Below are 14,640 nucleotides of genomic sequence, written 5' to 3'. Positions count from 1 at the left end.
GATGCTCCACTCCCTCCATCATCTTTGTAGCCCTACGCTGGACTCTCTCCAGCAGTTCCCTGTCCTGCTTGAACTGAGGGGCCCAGAACTGGACACAGTATTCCAGATGTGGTCTCACCAGGGCAGAGTAGAGGGTTGTGGCATCTCGTGGTGTCTCCAGCCAAAGGGTGGGGAGCTGGGGTGGCAGTGCCGTGGGGTGGTGATGCCGTGGGGTACCCCAGCAGGAGTCATCCACGTTCATAGCACAGCCCCAGCAGCATCCATCCCTGCTCTGCACTGCTGCGTTACCCCCTGGCAGCCCTGCAGAAGCTGAAGCGCATCCTGCAGAGTTTTTTCCAGACTGAAGATTCTCCCTGGGAATTGTCAACCCAGATGGAATTAATTTTTTTAAAGTTTTTTTCATTATTTTTCGAAACCCAGGAATCTGTTTATGCCCATTAAGCTGTTGCTTTCTGAGCAAAGCAGCAACACAAACAAAAAAATTGTTATATTCTGCCAAGTTCTGGGGAGGGGGAAACCAACCAAAACAACAAAAAAACCCCCTTACAAACCCAGCCTCCCACAAATCTCCTTTTATTTGCAGTTTCGTATTGCTCTCCAAAATGCAGTGAGAATGAGGTTTTCTGAGCATGGCTTTGCCCTCCACAGGACAAGAAGGGAGGGTTTGGGTCAGACACTCAGTTATCCATCTCTGTGCTTCCCTGTTTGCCTTTTCCCTTGTGTAAACTCAAGGAGTGCGGCTCCCAGAGGTGGTCACGCGTCCAATATTTGTATTCATGAACACAGTGCTTTAACATTTATTCTCCTGGGCTTTAATGTACTTTGCTTGGTTCTGTCTACGTGTGGTTTGCCTGCCGCAGTTGTAATATTCAACAGACACCATAGGTAGAGGAAGGTCAGGAGCATCAACTTTCCATACGACCTTGACAGATTCAATCAGCCGGTGAAAGTTGTGGAATTGGATTATGGGATTTGCAATGAAAAAGTGGTTCAAGGAACAGGAGAAACTACGCTTGGTATTTTCAAAAGCTGGCCTGGTGTCATAGCGGTTGGGAGTGCCAGAACTGAGGGAGGTGAAAGGTGGAAGACATTGTAGAAGTTCTGTTTTGTTTGGTTTTGTGGGGGCTTTTCTGCTGGTGGTTTTTCTCGGTTTTGTTGGTTTTTTTTAATACTATACTTGTGCAGTATTGTTCCAGAGACTGACATGGGTTTTTGTAATGTAAGAAAGAAGAAAAATCAATGACATGCCCAGTGTTTCTATCTTCCAGGTAGAATTGATTTCTCTACTTACAAACAGTCCCACGCTGAGACGTTGAGCTGCAGGAATGTTAACGTGTCAGGATGTCACCTGCTTTGCCTCCTGCTCTGAGCACTTGCAGTGATCCCGGTGCTTCTGCAGACGCTCCCTTTACCAGGCGCTCGGTGCCCTCCTTCGTAATTGCTATCGATCGATTGCTTGAGCAGGTCTGTGGCCAGAGATGGCTGTAAGAGCTTATTTCGCTTGGAGAGAGCCTGTGTTTGATACTGTATTAAAGAAACCCATTCTGTTGTGCTTTTAACATCCCTGGAGCTGGGACAGTAGTGAAATGATACTCGGAAGACATTAAAAACGACCAGAACTCTAAATTGGTGATACTTCTATTCTGTTTTAACCTCATTTCAGAGGCGTGGTGGTAACAGGCTGACATGGTTCACGAAATGTAGCCTAATCAAAATGTGTGGGTGGACACGAGGGAAAAGAACTCGATGAAGTCTTTATTCCTGTCTTTTGTGGATGAGATTGCTGCTCATTGCAAGGAGTAATCTGTCAGAGAAACATGTTTTTCTGCTCTGTGGCTCTAACAGATCATAAAAGATATACTTGGACACTGCCATAGTCCTTTAGTGTGTATTTCTTAGACTTGGTAAACACTGACCATTGCTTGGAGCAAGCAGAAATGTTCCTTAATCCAAAAACGTTAAAATCAATACACGTTTTTCATTGGGCATAACAGGGCATACCATTGACCTGAATGAAGAGAGCTTGGCAGGAGAACAGAGCTGGAAAGAGTTGTCAAGATGTAAAAATATAATGAAGGAGCTACAGGGCTTTTCCCCAACAAAATAACTGCTGCGAGTTTGTAAGAACCTTCAAGTTTAACAAACAGCTTGGAATGAAAATCCTGCGTGAAAGCAGGAGGACAGCCACGACCTCTTTGTGCTGTCCTGGGGAAATTCAGCAGAACATTGCTGTATTCAGCAATGTGCACAAGTAAAGCTTCACTCGCAGCAGCTCTCAGCTTCCCTAATTGCCAGGTGAATGAGGATTTGGGAGTTCAGGCCGGTGCCTGTGGCTGTTTAGTTTAGCACTGCACACTGGTATGCAGGAGTTTCATGTCCCCCCTGTTGCTAATTAAAATGAAATGAAAATGGTGGGGTGATGGTACTTGTTTAAGTACTCGAGCGCCATGCTAACGAGCCATCCTTTCTGTGCAGAGCCGCATTTGCCCGCTGAGTTCAGTGGTTTGAAGTTCTTGGCAATCGCTGTGAGGAACTGTCACTGGTTAAGGTGATACCAAAAAGGGAGACGAGGATGTAGAAACGGTGCTGTCTCTGCTTTGTTTTTCTCTCCCGCTCTGGTTTGAGCTGTGTAACGAAAACAAGCTTGACAAACGTTTTGAGGCTGCAGACTTTGTAAGAGAGTCCTAGATAAGCATGTTTGAATACCAGCAGAGTGCATCTGAGCTTGAGAAACCCCCTGTCCGAGTCCTTTGCAGTTTTATACGCACTATTTGAAAGAATCAGTGTCTGCAGCAGGATTTGCCCATGCTGCGCATCTGTTCCCAGCATTTTGCATCTGATGACTGTCTCATACCCCGGTGCAAGTGAAGCTATGTTACGTGCTTGGTATACTTTTATTTTTAATATCGATTAAATAGTTCAGCTGCTAAACTCTTTCTGCCACGTGATGGGCAGTGTGTGCCCTGCTTGAGCAAAGTGCCCGTTGCTGGAGACTGTCCAGCTGTACCACGGGTAGATCACCAGACCCCCTCAGCTTGGCCACAGGCCGTGGTGAGTGTGTGTCTGCGGGCAAGGGGCAGCTTTGCAGCGCTGTGGTGGAGGAGAGGGCTTCAGCACAGCCCATTCTCCCGAGCCAGTGGCGTGCAAGGGGCGCAGCCTCTTCAGGCCTGGTTTGTGTCTGTGGTGGAGGTTGGCTTTGGCAGACCAGGGCCGAAACGACGAGGTGATGGGGGTGTTACTGGTGCAGCGGTGTCTGTTCAGCCGTCTGCTCAGCTGGCGGTTGGCAACTGTTGTCTGGATTCAAATACATTTGCAAAAATGATGCTGATGTTTTTCTTACTCCTGTCCTTCCTTCCATCTCCCCACAAAGCAGAAATGTCCCAGCAGAGCAGTCACACGGGTGAGACGGGGAGGCTGCAGAGCAGCACCGATGTGCTAGCCAGGGATTTTTGTCTCTGCTTCCTGTTCTTCCTGCATTTCTCTAATTTACTGGACTGAAGTGGCTGTGTTTGCCCCACATGCTTTTTGAAGGTTGCCCAAACCCCTGCAGTTATCTGTTTGCCTCGTGGTTATCCTCCCAGGGCTCTGCCCCACAGCTGTAGGGAGAGGAGAACTGGGCAGATTGGGACTGTTGGGAATGCACCAGTGAGGAGAACATGGCACGTCTGCTTGGTTTGCTCTGAGGACTTGCTGGCTGCCGTGCCCTTGCACATGCTGCTGAGCTTTCCTTTGAGCTTTCAGTTCAAAAGGACCCAAACCTCTTGTAGTAGCTGCTGAATGTCACCTGCTTTCATTTGAAATCATGCAAAACACCAGGGTTCACTCATTTCAGTCAAAATCAAGTCTAGGCTTGCTCAGAAAGGGCTTGACCTGACATTCATTGAAGCCGTGGAATTCAGTTGCTGTTTCAGCGATGAGCTGGGGCTGCCTTGAGAGTGCTGGGAGCATTGGTAGCCCTGGGAGCTGGCGACAGATACTCAGTTTTTCCACTGAAGCTGTGTGGAAAGGTAGGTCTGGCTCTTGTCTTCTGTTCCCCAACAAAAGATGTCCCTGTTCTGCTGGGCAGTGCCAGGTCAGAGCTGACACGCTGCTGCTGCAGCTCGGAGCATCCTTCAGAAGAGGTTTCTTGAGAGACTGCGGGGGAGCTGAGTTTGGCCAAAATACGGCGTGGGATGTTTTCAGCAGTTTTCTTCTCATCTGTCTGCGCAGACTCAGGGAGGTGGCTCTTTGACCCAGAGGTGGGAAGTTCACAGAAGTTAGGCAGAGCTCATCCTAGAGATGCTGTAAAACTGTGGTTTGTGCTTTTTATGGGCTGTTTGAATCCCATTTCCAGCAAACTATGTATTCATGAGCCGTACTCGTTCCTAGCTAAAAGATGCATTTCACGGAGTCTGTACCATCCATACCTGGAAGCTACCAGATTAACTTTAACTTCAGCGTTTTTATCTGTATGCATTGAAATTGAAACTTCTGTATGATAGGAAGGCTGCATTGCTTCCCTTCCCTTCCCTTCCCTTCGAGGCTGATTGCCATCTGGTAATGCTAACTAGAAGATACGGTTTGCTGTGATCCGTTCACAGCAGGATCCGCATCGTAACAGCAGTCTTTGGGCTCTCTGTAAACGGGTGTTACACCTGCATTTGAAAAATGTCAGCAACTGGCTGTGCTGTGTCTCTTCTTGTTGCTGTTACAGGTAACTTCAGACCACCGGCTTCTTTGTACCCAACGTGTACGCACACGTGTCTGATGGCAAGCAGGAGTGCTGGCACAGGAGGGAATGGTGCAGAGTGGTTACTCTCCGACATCCCTACGGGCGCCCAGAGAGGAGCAGAAAAAGCGGTAGAACTGGAAAGCCTCCGAGATGGGTTATTTTAGGGAGATAGGGAGCATGGAGTGCTGGCATCGGATTCGGGAGTCTTCGGTGTGGCACAAATCAGTTTCCAAACAAGACAGGGAACAAAGCATAGGAGAAACTTTTATGTGACAAGCTGCAACAGCTTGGAAAAGTGAGTTCAGGGGCAACCTGGAAGGATGTGCCTGGCAAGACTCTTCAGTTTTGGGTTGTTGGGGTTTTTTTGTTCTAATGGCTTGAATGATGGCCTAGAGAAACATGCTTGTTAGATTGGTAGGGTGCTCTGAGCTGGGAGGAACTGCAGACACTTCAGAGAACCAGATGTGGAGTCGCAGATAATCTTGACAGGTTGGGAAAAGTCTGTAAAAAAGGGGTGCATGTTTAATAAGAGCCATACCAATACTGCATTTAAGTGAATCTGCTGCAGGATGCAGCATACCCGGGCAGGCAGTAGATCTGGAAAAGGCTTGTTGAGGGTGAATAAAAGATGTTACGCTCTTAGCGTCATGCAGGGATGTATAAGCAGCAGTGTCATCTGCAGAATATGTGGAAAGACCCTCGGTACCTGCAGAGCACTGGTAAGGGGTTGACAGTGCCCCGTGCATGCACGCCTGTCACGTCAGTGGGGATGCAGCTCACTGGGGGAGCAGCCTAATGAAAGGCTTGGAGACCTTGTTCACGAAGTTGAAACGAGCACAGTTTGCATAGCCTAAGAGCAGAGAGGTTTGAGGAAGGGGGACAGGTGTGAGTGCAGCCTCTAAGTATGGGCCCTTCCTCAAAGAGGAGGGTGGCAATTCCTGTTTTGACCCTCTGCGGCAAGACACGTTTTAGGCTTTGGTTGCAGGAAGAGCAAAACTGCAGCTGAGACCAGGAAGAGCTTTACATCTGCAGGGGGAGTGATGTGTTGGAGTCCCTTGTCTGGGAAATACACAAGTAATGGGTACATAGAAAATAGGTGAAGTTGATCTGTGTAGGCCTAGGGGTGATGTGTCAGTTTTCTACATCCTTTTAGAGCTGCTCTTTAGGGTCCTGGTAGGTGGGCTAACAGCCTTCCATGAGAACACATTTGCAGAGTACTTTGTACATTATTACACTCTAAAACCCCTCTGTAAAAATGAGCGGCTCCAGCACTGCAAGGAGAAAAGCATTGCTATTAAGCAGCCGTTATCTGATGTACTGTGCCAGGGTCAATGTTCAAGGGAGGTTGCAGGGTTGTACTTCTCACTGACTCGGCTGGCAGCGTAACTTTTAACATTTCATTAGCCTGTAGAAAGGAATTGCAGATAAGGTATGAACAGAGCTAGGCTTTGAACTGCAGGGAGTGACAGCTTGACTGCATGAACGCCGATCTGTGAGATGGAGCACTCACTAATGATCAGGCTGACTTGGGGGCTTTGATGTTGTTTGCCGAGCGAAAGGTGTTTGCTCCAGCAGCGAGATGGACAGCTGTCTCCCTTCCTCCTTCCAGCACGGCTCTCTGCCTGCCTGGAAGGGGGAGGGTGACGGCAGGTTGCACCATGCAATGCATTGGAGGTGGCAGGATGGGCCATGCAGTCCAGCCTGTGTGCCAGTCGCTCAGCCCTGGAGCAGATTGCTTGGGCACAAACCGTAGTGAGCACAAAGCACTTGAGGTGGGGTGGTGGATGGACGGTGTGGCCAACACCCAGCGGGTTTGCTTTTCTGGAAATGTCACTTTGAAGCTGCAAGTCCCTATAGGGTGAGCGAAGGACTTGGAACTTGGGCATTACCAGATACCATGTCTGCCTCCCAGTATCTCTCTTTTCTTCGAGAGCAGATGGCAGTAGGGATAGACCTTGCAAATGTGACGCCCATCTACAAGAAGAGCTGGAAGGAAGACCCAGGGAACTACAGAGCTGTCAGTCTGACCTCAGTGCCAGGGAAGGTGATGGAGCAAATTATCCTGAGTGCCATCATCCTGCCCTGGTGAGACCACATTTGGAATATCGTGTTCAGTTCTGGGCCCCTCAGTTCAAGAAGGACAGGGAGTTGCTTGAAAGAGTCCAGTGCAGAGCCACAAAGATGATGAAGGGAGTGGAGCATCTCCCTGATGAGGAGTGGCTGAGGGAGCTGGGTCTCTTTAGCTTGGAGAAGAGGAGACTGAGGGGTGACCTCATTAATGTTTATAAATTTGTAAAGGACGAGTGTGAGGAGGAAGGAGCCAGGCTCTGCTCTGTGATGTCCAATGACAGGACAAGGGGCAATGGGTGCAAGCTGGAGCATAGGAGGTTCCATGTGAACATGAGGAAAAACTTTTTCCTTGTGAGGGTGACAGAGCCCTGGCCCAGGCTGCCCAGAGAGGTTGTGGAGTCTCCTTCTCTGCAGACATTCAAAACCTGCCTGGACGTGTTCCTGTGTGACCTGGTCTGGTGATCCTGCTCTGGCAGGGGTTGGACTGGATGAGCTTTCGAGGTCCCTTCCAACTCCCAATATTCTGTGATTCTGTGACCTGGAGCAGTACGTGCTGCATGGACACAGGGATGCAGCCCAGAGCTCCCGCCTTTCTGCCTCCCACCGTGTCATGGCCATTCACGCTTTGTGGGCAGTTCTGCAGCCTGGTCCCTGCCCACCCTCCGGATGTGGGGGCAGACCCTGTGGTGGCTGAAGTTGTGTTGCACATGCGAAAGCCATGCAGGGCTCTGGCAGGAGCGAGGATCCCCGAACGGGAGAAGGCCTCTGCGTGCATGTGCTGAGTGGGATGGAAAGCAGAGAGTGTTTCATGCTGGGGAGACAGGCACTGAGTAAGCAGGGCCAGTGCATCTGTGAATGTGCCTCCCCACTGAGTGCCTCTTTGGGGGGGTGGAAATCTGCTGCTTCATGCAGGGATAAGTTATGTAGACAAGCTGTGTTTTGGTGCCTGCTTTTGTGCAAAACATAGAAATCCTTTCCTGCCTGGTCTCTCTTCATTCTTTTTGCTGTCAGTCATTGCACATGTCATCAGTGTCTCTGGAAAAGACAGCACAGTCAGGGCACAAGCCTACTGCAGCCTCCAGTGTGTGAAAAGCAACATTTGCTTGAAGATACTTCATGAGAACTGCCAGCGACTGACGGGACACGCAGTGCAGTCACTAAAACCAGAAACACGTGTCTGCTCTGGAACCCCTCACTGGCACCCAGGATTGGAGACCATAATACACTACGTTGCTGGTGCAAACATGAACAGGTCTTGGGTTTGTGCTAGAAGCCTTGTTTTTGCTGCACAGTTCAGCTCACTTCAGCAGCCAGCGAGAAGAGAACGTGTGCAGCATGCTCAGGATATGTCCATCCAGCCTGGTGCAGTACCCGGCGTGCTCTTACTTGTATCCCTCCGAGCTAGGATGCGGGTGACAAGGTGCAGCCCAGCAGACTCCAAACAGCCAGGTGCAGTGCAGGGTTTTCTGCTGGGTTGAAGCGTGCTGCCGTCAGTGCCACACTTGAAACAGCTGGCTTTGTTGCACTGCAAGCTGCTGTCACGTTAGCTCGTGTGAGATGCCAGCCATTTACAGTATGCGCCATCACAGCATGACTTCAGTTGGCAACACAGAGTCAATCACATGCCAGCAACCTACTGTAAGGGTGGGGGGGCGTGTGGGAAGAAAGGGGGAGAAGATACTCTTATAAAATCTTCTAATGATTTATTTTTAATACCCATTTTTCAAGCCTTGGGAAATGCAATCCATATGCTTTTCCCTCCTGGCTGTATTTGGCAAAGAAGCTGACGAATATGGTCCTTCAGACTCCTTCCATTTTGTGAGGAGCCAGAAAATACAGCTATATTTAGCATGTTACCAAGGCCAGCAGCAGAGTCTGTTGCTGGGTGGTGATTCCCTGGCTGCAGGCTCATGTGCCACCTGGGACAGAGTAGGAATGCTCCTTCTCTGGAGTGAATACTCGTGCTAAATTAACAGCAACAAACTCCTCCAGTTCCATGGGATGGGTGCACTGGTCCCAGCAGGCTCAAGGGATGGATGGGTGCACTGGTCCCAGCAGGCTCAGCACACCGCTCGCTGACATAAGTTGGTCTCTGAGCACCGTGCCCCTTCCCGACACGTGCAGCGACCCGCTCCAGGCACTGGGATGATGCTTTTAGGTCCAGTGCTCAGCGAGGAGAGCGTCTCAGCAGGTCTGTGTGTCCTGTGCTGAGCATTTGACGTGGTGGAGCGACAGCCAGTCACTGCAGCGAAACTGCACCTTTTAACATCGAGATCACCATTGGAAACGCAGGGGCTTGACTTCCACTGTATTTTCTCATGTTGTATTCCTAGGCCACTCAGGTATAAAATGGAGTTGTCCTTACTTGACCCCAGCCCAGTATCCACACAGCAGATTTGCTACCAGTTCCCTGTTGTTTTCCCTGCTGTGTTGCAGCTGGTACTGAGAAGTGAATAATGGCAGCTCTTCTGTCCTTCTGGTGGCTTTCATGAGGCTGAAAGTGGTCTTGAAGAGTGCGTGTGTTGCTGAGAAGCACCGAGAGCTGTGGCATTATGGCCCCTACCAGCGTTGGAGTTCTGAGGTTGCTAGAGGTGCCCGTTGCTTTAGAGCAAGACATCCTCAAAGTTGTTTCATAGCTGGATGTCTAAACTGGGAACATTTTGTGTCACTGTCAGTCACATCATCGGTTCCTAAAATTTGTTCTCTGAGAGATGGCGAACCTGCTGTAGTGTTGGAGAGGCTGTGGCCTCTAACCCGTCCTGGTGAAACGCAGTGGTTGGGGATGTTCAGGATCAAAACGATGGTGAGGACGAGCTAGACTGAAGGCGTGGGTTTGAGTCCGAGGGCAGTGGTGATTCATTTCATCTCCCTAGAGCCCTGGGCATCCTGACCGACAGCCGGGCTGCACTTCACAGCCTTTGCTCTGCAGCCACGTCTGCACAGCCCTCTGCTCCTTGCAAATACGTCTCCTCCTTGAAACCAGTAGCACTTTGTGTGGGCACTGGTTTCTGCTCCCAGCTCTGTCTGCAGGATCAAGGCCTCATGCTGTATGGGGCTTTTTTATCGGTAATAAAAACGTTTGGTTTGTAGAACCACCTGCTGAAATTAAACAAACTCTGTTTGAGGGGAAAAAAGTAGAACAAAGCGTCATGCCAAAGTGGGGTGGCTGGTGTCAAGGACATGCAGAATTTCGGTTGGAACAGCAAAGTCCTTTTCAAGTTGAAGAAGGCCCTGTAAGTATTGTTAATACTTAAAAAAAATAGTAGCTCTTTTTTCATCTTCTCCATTCCTGCAGTGTAGAAACATCTACACAGATTTATCCCAAATTTGGTAGAAATTGGTATTTTCCCAACCCAAAGCACTTGTGCCAAGTTCCAACCAGGAGGAATTTCTAAGGCTGATGAAGCTCCCTTGAAGGCTGGAGCTTAGAAGAGAGCAGCTGCCTGGCCAGGGACAGCCTCCGCTCTGGTCTGCAGCAGCCAGAGCAGCCCTGCAAGAGTCGTGCAGGGGGGATGCTGCAGATCTGAGCCCGAATGCTGGGCTCCTGTTGGGTCTCAGGTGATGGGAAGGGCTGTGGAGGGAGCTGGTCTTGTGCAGCTGGAAAGATGCCATGAGAAGGGTGACCCAAACCTACCTCATACCGAAGAGTCGTCTTCTCCTGCCAGATTAATGCAGTTCCTTACCTGGTGGTGGTGCTGGGCTGTCTGAGCCCCAGCCAGCTGCATTGGTGCCATTTTACTCTCACTTTGCACAGATGGAAGAAAAGTGTCTGGTGATGAAGATTCACGTCCTTGGAGCCTGTGAGCAATTAACTCGGTGCTGAGGATTGGGGGCTGCTGGATTGCTGAGAAGCCAAAAAAAAAAAGCATTAAAAAGCCTCTTTCTATTTGAGTTGAGTTGTCAGGAGCCATTGGGCTCTTCTAGGAGCAGGGCAGAGATTTTCACTCCACAAAGGCAGGCTGCTGAAGTTTGGGAGATTTTTCCCATCCCAGTGAGTTTAGCTCACCACTTCTTGCATTTAATTCTTTACCCCTAGATAACAGCAGGAGTTTTAACTTGCTGATCTCCTTGGAGCAGAAAGGAGAGAAGCCCATTCTCATGGTGCTCCATCATGGAGCCCCTTTCGTACTGCAGACAGGCGCTGCAGCCCCTTCCCCAGTGAAGCCATCGTCCCCACCAGGAGAGGGGGTAGAGGAAAGCACACATGAAGCTTGCAGATCTTGCTGGTGCCCTGCCCATCCCTTGGCTAATGCCGAGGAGCCTGGCCGGGGGTTCAAAAGCAGCCTCTGCAGTGGGTCACGGTGTTGGCTTTGTGCAGTGGTGCCCAGGCTGTCCGGTGGTTCCACCCGTACGTTTGTACAGGCAGAGACAGGTCTGAGAAATCCCCAGGGCGAATCCTGGAGGCAGGCAGGAGGGGCCCATCCCCGGGGTTTCCGCCGGGTTGTGGCCATGTGGTACGGGGTTACAGCGCTGCTGCGTGGGGTCCTGCCCACAGGAGCAGGGATGAGGTGTTACCCAATGTCCCCCCTTTTTGAAAGCAAACTGAATAATATTGAGACCGAGAACTCGGTGTCCAGCCCTGAGGAGAGTGCCAGAGCCAGGCTGGGTAAGGGATGGTGCTGCGCCGGCTGCAGGAGCAGTTCCTGGTTACCTGCCATGCAGCAGCTCTGCAGTCCCCAGGCCTGCCCTTGTTTTATCGGGCTCTGAATAGCTGCAGAAGAATTACTTCCTCCAAAACATCACCATAAGTTATTTAGAAAACTTACGCATTAGGTTGTATAAAACGTTTCTTGTATTCTGTTTGCCTCTTTCTTGAGGAGCGAATGTGCAGAGAAAGGAGGGGGAAAACTCTATTTTTCAAGAATTATTTCATCCTAATGACAAATTGGTCACTAGTTTTCTGTGCTCAGAGGACTGTTGGCATTTATCTCCCTATGTCTACTTGCAAACACTACTAAAGCATGGCACAATTTACAGATGTTCTTTTAAAAGTGATGGTCGCAGTTGATTTGAGGTGATCTGTAGCATAAGTGAGCCTTTGCTTTTTAGGAGCCACTGGCTTTCCTAGTGCTTGTGTTTATTTGACGGGGTAGGTAGTGGTGGAAGTAGTCAGCAGTGCAACATACCATGGCTTTTAACAAATGAAAGCACAGCAGGGAAGTTGTTTAAGTTCTTCCTCCTGTGGCTGCCAGTTGTCAGCATCTGGGTACACGCGTGGTGCTGAGCCTCGGTGCTCCTGTCCAGAGCTGTCCTCTCAATGTTTCACCCAGCGCAGCCAGGGAGGGGATGGAGCCACTTTCGTTTCTCGCTGTCTGGTTGTCAGAGGCCAATTAGGGGGTCTGGTGTTGGGAGGGAGGGAGGGAAGAAACAACCCGCACAAGGAAAGGGGAAATTCTTGTTGGAGTTTCTGCAACTGTTGCCGCTAACTTCTGAAAATACAGGCGTGTGTGTTACATTGGTTTTTTCACAACAGTAATGTTAACATTTTAACCACTGGGTTTAGCTTGATGGCATTTGGTTAGTGTGACTGCAGGAGAGGTCACGTTGCTCTTCATCTATTGCACCGCTATAGAAAAATCACAGAAGAGGCACTGTGGCTACCAAAGGGCCTCTGCCTCCATGGTTGTGTTGTTACAGTAACCCGAACAATCCGTAATTAAATTCCATGGCTGCCCTGAGCGTTACATTCACTGAAATGCTGTTTCATTATGTTTTATAGGGCCGGTGTACCCGAGAGAACTGCAAATATCTCCACCCTCCCCCGCACTTAAAAACACAACTTGAAATAAATGGACGCAACAACCTGATCCAACAGAAGACAGCCGCAGCCATGTTTGCTCAGCAAATGCAGTTCATGCTACCGGGCGCGCAGCTACAGCCCATCGTAAGTCACGGCAACGGTTCTCACTGCCCCGCGCTTCTCTCCTGTTTGCTCCCGGGGGTCCCAGCCCCTCTCTTTTGCTCAGACATTGCTCGTGCCACACAGAGTTGGGCAGCATCTTCCAGAGGGGTGTCTGATGCTACCTGTGCATCTTCTTGCACGCTGTGGCTCCCTTTCCTGTGATAACAAAGAGTCTGCACGATTCAGGGCATCAAGTGGAAGGGTGATTTGACCAGGTGGTTCATGCACATCCCAAAAGTCCTGAGCGGCTCAGTTCCAACATATATCCTATTTTGGATAGCTGTTTTACACTGGGGTGAGGATGCTGGAGTTCTTCAATGCTGTGGCAAGAGGCCAGCTGACTCCCCTGGACTAGATTAGATGCGATGCATTGCCTTGGTAGGCTAGAATTGGGGAAGATTAATGTTATCCAGACCATGAGACTTTTATGCCTGGGAGCGAAGACCTGCTTTCATTACCGCTGTCCCAGCAGGGAGTTGCGCTGATGTCACAGCCCTGACACTTGTTTTTCACAGTGATGCTGTTTTATACTAACAGCAGGAAAGATTTGCTTCTCTTTGGGTAGGGAGGGAAGCCTGTGGGAGATAGGTGTTTGCAGAGCAGGTAGTTCAGAGGAGCCTTCACTGCCTGTCCCTGCTGTAGCCTATCGGTTATAACGTGTTTTCAGGCCGGAGAACCCTGTTACACCAGGGAGAGGATGGCTTGTGTCTGCTGGTTGGTGTGTCTGGGAGGGGGTGACCTTTGTCAGATGAGCTGGAGTCTGTCGCTATGTATATTTTAAGAAATGTCAGAGGTCTTGAAGCAGCTCTTCGGTGCTGACATAAATAAGCTGCACATCTTTAACTGAGAGTCTAATTAGGAATTCTCCGTTTAAAGTCGGGGCTGAAAGTCTTTCCTGGGGCAGCCTGTGTTTGATGTGCAGTTGTTGGGTGAGGTTCCCTGTGTGGGGCCACATGGGAGCTCTGGCTGGGTCCCTACCTGAAGACGTGCGAGTCTGGGAACCACCTTGCACTGGGCCCTGGTGTCCCACCTGCAGCGCCTGGCTTCTCTGCCCAAATCAGGCTTCAAACTCGGCATCTGTCACCCTGGCTTTGAAAAGCTAAGCTGTCTCTGGTTTATCCTCACAAGAGCCTGGTGAAGGGTTCTTCCCAGCTGGAGGCTGCTGTGCTGTGTGGTGTAAGAGCTTGTGATGGAGCCATGATTCGGTGGGGAAAGGTGTCCAGTGTCACTTTGTGATGGTGCTCTGCCATCACACCAGGGCATTTCCCCAGTCTGGTGTGTTCTTTCTGTCTTGTGAAGGCTTTTCCTCACCTGGTCATCCTCTCTGCATTAGCAACTTTATCTTCACTCTGCCTGTGTGCTAGGAAAATGCTGTATATTCTTCCCATTTTGAAGATGGAAAAGTGAGGCAGAAGTGAAAACGGGCCACAGAAAACGTCTGTAGTTGCTCTGTGCCTGAAGGTCTAATCTGCTGTAATCTTTGCACTTCTTTTTGTGGGATTCAAAAGTACACGCACATCAGAAGGACATCCTGAGTTCCCACAGACTGGTAGTGCTGGTTTCCTAGCCATGTACCGAAAGCAAATCTTTCCTGTTTGGGGTTTTCCTCTATGGGGAATTCACAGTGGACGCTCTTTGGCTGGCTATTCAAAACATCTTTGGGATTTCCTCTTTGGAAAGTTCCCATCTTCCCATTTTGCAGTCTTGCAGGTCCAGTTCACTCCTGCAGTTTGACTCATGCTTTTTAAATTGCCTCTGAGATTTAATCTGTCAGCTTGTCTGGTTAGTGCTCATTTCAGAGGTAACCTTATCTGATGAGAAAGGTCCCTGGTTTCTGAATTGTGCCATGAGGGAGACATGGGCAAAGAAGGAAAAGAAAAATTTCTTCTACGATGACTGCTCCCTTCCTGCTTTCCCACACCTTGCTCAGAGTAAACAAGCCCTTGGTCTAATTCCT

General features: G+C 49.8%; 1 protein-coding gene across 1 annotated transcript in view; it reads left to right on the top strand.

Moving 5' to 3' along the window:
* Nucleotides 1-12,675, top strand: part of LOC104544659 (muscleblind-like protein 3) — a gene marked incomplete at its 3' end in the record, with an annotated part of 28,763 nt that extends 16,088 nt beyond the window's left edge. The window contains exon 2 of the mRNA XM_010189583.1: nucleotides 12,501-12,675. Coding sequence (XP_010187885.1) covers nucleotides 12,501-12,675 — 175 coding nt within the window. The remainder of the gene's footprint in view (nucleotides 1-12,500) is intronic.
* Nucleotides 12,676-14,640: the final 1,965 nt, after the last annotated feature.

Source organism: Mesitornis unicolor, unplaced genomic scaffold (genome assembly GCF_000695765.1).
Source record: "Mesitornis unicolor isolate BGI_N332 unplaced genomic scaffold, ASM69576v1 scaffold12928, whole genome shotgun sequence".
In the NCBI taxonomy this organism is placed as follows: Eukaryota; Metazoa; Chordata; class Aves; order Mesitornithiformes; family Mesitornithidae; genus Mesitornis; species Mesitornis unicolor.
This window is presented reverse-complemented; position numbering and strand designations above follow the sequence as displayed.